The 6,031-nt window shown below is 55.0% G+C and overlaps 1 protein-coding gene across 2 annotated transcripts in view; it reads right to left on the bottom strand.

Moving 5' to 3' along the window:
* Positions 1-710: 710 nt before the first annotated feature.
* Positions 711-6,031, bottom strand: part of dip2cb (disco-interacting protein 2 homolog Cb) — a gene marked incomplete at its 3' end in the record, with an annotated part of 67,752 nt that continues 62,431 nt past the window's right edge. Inside the window, exons 30-38 of one of the 2 annotated variants that reach the window (XM_079750227.1) lie at positions 5,935-6,031; positions 5,392-5,562; positions 4,426-4,455; positions 3,264-3,325; positions 2,962-3,019; positions 2,140-2,214; positions 1,727-1,901; positions 1,195-1,318; positions 711-963 (exon numbers count right to left, since the gene is read on the bottom strand). The exon at positions 5,935-6,031 is cut by the window's right edge and continues 72 nt beyond it. In XM_079750227.1, coding sequence (XP_079606353.1) covers positions 711-963; positions 1,195-1,318; positions 1,727-1,901; positions 2,140-2,214; positions 2,962-3,019; positions 3,264-3,325; positions 4,426-4,455; positions 5,392-5,562; positions 5,935-6,031 — 1,045 coding nt within the window. The remainder of the gene's footprint in view (positions 964-1,194; positions 1,319-1,726; positions 1,902-2,139; positions 2,215-2,961; positions 3,020-3,263; positions 3,326-4,425; positions 4,456-5,391; positions 5,563-5,934) is intronic. The other variant, XM_079750228.1, reaches the window with a different exon arrangement.

Here is a 6,031-nt window from a genome sequence, read left to right as displayed (position 1 = left end):
CAGCTAATAGAAGCTAAATAAAAGTTGAGAAACGCGTCGTACCTTATGAGCGGTGGAGTGGAGCCCCCCCCCCGTAGCAAAACACAACTCTGTGACGGTTACACCATTTAGAAATACGGTCAACGGAAAGCTTAGCGGCCAGTTTGTTGAGAATTTCTGCTTTACAAAAAGACCCCAGGTCGACGTCTGAAAGGGCAGCAGCGAAACACACAGCTGCCCTGAAACAGAAAGAAGCTCTAAACACTGAGGCTGGGATTGTCCCCTCCGGCGGCCCGTAGACACGGCGCTACTGAAGAGTCTGGGTGCGTTTGTTTCGTTTGTAAACCTCCACAAAGTTAGGCTGACTTTCTTCATCCAACTACTTAAGGCTTTTTTTCACAGTCTCTCTCCCTCTTCCCTCCTATCTCTCTCTCTGCCCCTCTCTCCCCCCTTTCCCTCTCCCTCTCCCTCACTCTCTCCCTGTCTCTTCCCCTCTCCCCCCCTCTCTCTCCCCCTCTCCCCCCCTGTCTCCCTGTCTCTTCCTCTCTCCCCCTCTCCCCCCCTCTCTCTCCCCCCCTCCCCCTCTCTCCCCCCTCCCCCCTCTCTCCCCTCCCCCCCTCTCTCTCCCTCCATCTCTCCCCCCCTCTCTCTCTGTCCCCCCCCCCTCTCTCCCCCCTCTACCCCCCCTTCTCTCTCTCTGCCCCCCTGCCCCTATCCCCCTCCCCCTCTCCCTACATGTTGTAGGCCACGTAGATGGGGTCCAGCTGGTCGGCCAGGAACCCGTCCCGGAGGTGCATGCGCTGCTTCTCCCCGCGGGAGTTGATGGGGATGACCCCGATGTCCACCACCACCACCACGCCCACCACCAGGTAGTGCTCCTCCAGCACCACGTTGGTGACCAGCGGCACCAGGTCCAGGGCCTCCTGCTCCGAGCCCTCCAGCTCCACCACCACCACCAGCAGGTTGGTCCACGTGAAGACCGCGCTGAGGGGGAGAGGGGAGAGGGGTGAGGGGGGGAGAGGTTAAAGAGAGGAGGGTGTGGAGAGGAGGGGAGAAGATGGGGAGTATGTTGGGATTGAAAGGGGGGGAGTGAGAAGGGCTAAGAGTATGGAGGGGAGAGGGGGAGGAGAGGGAGGAGGGGAGAGGGGGAGGAGAGGGTGGAGGAGAAAGGGGAGGAGGGGTGTGGAGGCGAGGGGAGAGGAGGCGTGTCCTCACCACTCGGTGATGCTCTTGTGGGTCCTGATGACGGAGGTCTCGATGTCGATGGGGTGGTACCGCATCCCCCGCAGCTCCATGGCCTCGTCCAGAGCCCCCACCACGTAGAGCGCATCATGGCGCTCTGCGCACACACACACACACACACACACACACACACACACACACACACACACACACACACACAGACAAGAGTGAGACAGAGAGTGAGAAATGATAGTGAGACAGTAGAGGGAGACAGGAAGAGGGAGATGGAAGAGGGTGATACAGTCAAGAGTGAACCTGGTCGAGACAGTAGAGTGAGACAGCAGAGTGAGAGACTGAGACAGTATAGTAAGACAGCAGAGAGTGAGACAGTATATTGATACAGGATAGTTGGAGAGTGAGATAGTGGAGTGAGACATACATACTGAGTCAGCAGAGTGAGAGAGTGAGATAGTAGGGTCAGACAGCAGCGAGTGAGACGATATAGTGAGATGGTGAGACCGGAGTGTGACAGAGTGAGACGGCAGAGTGAGAGAGTGAACGATACCTCCGTTGGCGTCGGTCAGCTCGGTGCGCCTCAGGAAGCCCAGGTACCCGGTCCGGGCCCAGACGGTCTGCGTGTCGCCGAAGCTGAGCCGGGACGTGAAGTGGTCCGCCTGCAGCCCCTCCTCCCCGTACACCGTGAAGTAACCGCTGGCGTTGTGAGCGCTGGTCACCCACACCTGAGGACGGGACACGCAATGACTACACACATATATACACAACACACGCTGACTACACATATACACAACACACGTTGACTCCACATATACACAACACACGCTGACTCCACATATGCACACACACACACACACACACACACACACACACACACGCTAATCCATATCAGGCTCATATCCTCTCAGATGGAGTAGGGGGAGTGGGGAATGAGTGGGTGAAGATGAGGTCATCCCTACTGACCTCTCCCAGATGAGACTCTCCCATTGGCCCCTTGGTCTCTGGGTTAGCGATGATGATGCGGACCCCGGGCAGGATCTGAGGACACAGGAAGCAGACCAGAGCAGACGATTACAGATCAGACTCACAGGAAGCAGACCACAGCAGACGATTACAGATCAGACTCACAGGAAGCAGACCAGAGCAGACGATTACAGATCAGACTCACAGGAAGCAGACCAGAGCAGACGATTACAGATCAGACTCACAGGAAGCAGACCAGAGCAGACGATTACAGATCAGACTCACAGGAAGCAGACCAGAGCAGACGATAACAGATCAGACTCACAGGAAGCAGACCAGAGCAGACGATTACAGATCAGACTCACAGGAAGCAGACCAGAGCAGACGATTACAGATCAGACTCACAGGAAGTCCTCACAGAAATCCTCACTATGTGTTTCCCCTTCGGTGGCCACAACACTTCTCTCACACACTGTCACTCCTCCATCTCTACCACTCCTCACTCCTCCATCTCTATCACTCCTCACTCCTCCATCTCTATCACTCCTCACTCCTCCATCTCTATCACTCCTCACTCCTCCATCTCTATCACTCCTCACTCCTCCATCTCTATCACCCCTCACTCCTCCATCTCTACCACTCCTCACTCCTCCATCTCTACCACTCCTCACTCCTCCTTCTCTATCACTTCTCACTCCTTCATCTCTATCACTCCCAATCTGCATCACTCTTCCATCTCTCAATAAACATTTCTTAATGTGAATGTGTCTCTTGTTTATCATGATCTTATTTATTTTTAACATCTGAGGGTGGAGGACTCACCTTCCCAGACTCCATGAGGGGCAGGCTGTGGGGTGACCCCCTCTCCACCAGTCTCACCCTGCAACCATCACAGAGGGTCAGCACATCATTATCAGCGCTCCCATTGGTCAGTGATACACCTGGTCCCGCCCAGGGGGATAGGCGGGGCAAGGTGTTCATCACCACTCCGCAGCTCTGCACTCCATATGGGGTCACATGACCGAGAGCGGCCCCGCCCCTTACTGTGGTCATCACAACAGCTGCGTTCTGATTGGTGGACAGGGTCACATGACGGAGAGCTGCGTTGTGATTTGCTGACGTACCGGTCGTGCCGCAGGGCCCTCATGTCCACGTAGACGGTGGTGGGGTCGGGGCCCGAGGTACCCTGGGAGGAGAAGAACACGTTAGCTACCTGGTTAGCATCGCTGCTACTGCTACTGCTACCACACAGACACAAATGGGCTGCCGGCTACCGCTACTAGCAGGGATGCTAGCCTGACATGCGTTAGCATGTCCGCTCAGTGAAGCGCTGCTGTGATTGGACGAGGGAGGAGGTACGCTCGGGGTTAAGAACAGCGGACTGATCAGAGAGAAGTTCACCATCATCATCATCAATCCCCGACGGACAGGAAGCAGCGCACCGGACGGAAGGTCAAAGGTCATGCAACTAGGAAGTCTGACCAGACACCAGGGGGGAGGAGGAGGAGGAGAGAGGAGGAGGACGAGGAGGAGCTAGAGGATGAGTCTAATAGTGAGATGTATTCAGACCTCGGAAGATAGAATGTTTCTCCCCAAAAGTTCTGATCTCCATGACAACTGCATTAGAATCAGCAAGGATGATTTGTCTTGCGTGGACACGCCCCTGAGCAGCAGAAGTCACCTGATCGTCAGCCGATTGCCTCGGACGTGGAAACTAGTCAGAAACTAAAGTTCAGCCCCCAAAACCAGCCGTCAACTGCCGCCACAAGAACCACCACCAGAGACCGAGGTAGCTCCGGAACCCCCTAGACCTTGGGGGACCCCCCATACCCCCTCCAGACCCCTCTGTTCCTACAAGACCGAAACACCATGGCTCACGAACACATGAACACATGAACACATGAAAACTTCAGCACAACCCCACAGTGACTCATGAACCCACGAACAACACAACACCGAGGGGCTCATGAAGTCATGAACACATGAACTACTTTCAGGGCAACACCATAGGAATTTCAAAAGTCACTAAGTGCTAACTGTCTAGAGTACGGTCTTTTCAAAGTAAGAGCTCTTCCATGTCCACCTGCACCCAGACACCAGCAGACCTGTTGATCTATGGAGGACTTTTACTTTGTAAACATGGAAGATAATGCCCCCTCTCCTCCAAGCATTGAGTCCAGCAGAGCAAGTAGAAGCAAGAGCATGGAGGCGGGTCTTGGTAATTGAGGAGGCGGGGTCAAACGGAGGGGGAGGAGTCAGTAGAGGCGGGGCTTGGAGGTTCCCTACCTGGTCGGCAAGCTTCCCGAGCCTATGAGGCTACAGCAGAAGAGGGAGGGGGTGGGAGGGGGCGGAGACAAGACCATATATGAGGGGGGATGTAGGCGGAGTTATGCAAAACAAGGAGGAAGAGGAGGGAACAAAGAAATGTCAAAATGGAAATAAATCTAAAACAATAACAAAAGACGAAGCGAGCACAGAGCTTAAATAAGAGGGATAATCACTTTTTTTAGTGCTAGTATTAGTGATCATTAACGAGTGTTGATTAAGGTTTTGTTGTTCTTAAATCCAAGAGTTAGGTAAAGGCTAAATTAAGTAAAGATATAATCGTGTGCAGAGTTAATCTGGGCAACCTGGGCATCTCTAGGGCAACCACACAAAGACAACGCAACCAACGACTGAATGAGTGAATGGATGAGTGCATGAGTTAGCATAGCTGTACGATGATGCTCCTTGAGGGTGAGGGTGAGCTGTTAGCGATAGCTAGCAATAGCTACGTGGGCAGAAGTTACCCTGAATCTTAGCATAGCCTAGCTAACGTACGTATATATATACGGCCATAACCCTAACACTGAAACACCTCCTGGGTGAGAGAGAGAGAGAGAGAGAGAGAGAGAGAGAGAGGTTGAGCCCTTGAGTGGTGGAAAAGGAGCAGGAGGAGGAGGAGCAGGAGGAGCAGCAGGAGGAAGAGGAGGAGCAGCAGGAGGAGGAGGAGGAGCAGGAGGAGCAGCAGGAGGAGGAGGAGGAGCAGCAGGAAGAGGAGGAGGAGGAGGAGGAGCAGCAGGAGGAGGAGGAGCATCAGGAGGAGGAGGAGGAGGAGCAGGAGGAGGAGGAGCAGCAGGAGGAGGAGGAGGAGGAGGAGCAGGAGCAGGAGGAGGAGCAGGAGGAGGAGCAGGAGGAGGAGCAGCAGGAGGAGGAGGAGAAGCAGGAGGAGGAGCAGCAGGAGGAGGAGGAGGAGGAGGAAGGGACGCCCACCTGCAGGCAGATGGCCAGGTTGACCCTGCAGCCGAAGGAGGTGCTGACGGCGCGGCCGTGGAGCCCCAGGTCCCTGAAGAGCTTGGAGAAGGACTGGCTGAGGGCGGTGCGGGGCCGCTCCTCCGCCACCACCACGCAGGTCCGCACGCGAGACAGGTCCAGACCCTTCGCCTGGGGGGGGAAGTCAATCACACAGAAGGACGTCTAACACATGCATGCGTGTGTACCTTGAGTACACGTGTATGTTTGTGCGTATTTTGGTGTGTGTGTGTCCATGTCTGTATGTGTGTTGGTGTGTTAGTGTGTGTGTGTGCGTGTCCATGTGCATGTGTATGTGCGTGTGTGTCCGTGTGTGTGTGTGTCCATGTCTGTATGTGTGTTAGTGTGTGTGCGTGTGTGTCCATGTGTGTGTGTGTGTGTCCATGTCTGTATGTGTGTTGGTGTGTTAGTGTGTGTGTGTGTGCGTGTCCATGTGCGTGTGTGTGTCCATGTCTGTATGTGTGTGTGCGTGTGTGTCTGTGTGTGTGTGTGTGTGTGTCCCACCTTGAGCCCGTCGGTCTGCTGGCCCAGGCTGCGGGTGCACAGCTCCATGACGCTGTAGGAGCAGAAGGAGTCGCGGACCCTCAGCTGGCTCACGGCC

The sequence above is a fragment of the Pollachius pollachius genome (genome assembly GCF_949987615.1).
Source record: "Pollachius pollachius genome assembly, chromosome: 14".
Lineage (NCBI taxonomy): Eukaryota > Metazoa > Chordata > Actinopteri > Gadiformes > Gadidae > Pollachius > Pollachius pollachius.
Note: the sequence above shows the minus strand (reverse complement) of the source record. Positions and strands in the feature narration are given on the sequence as shown.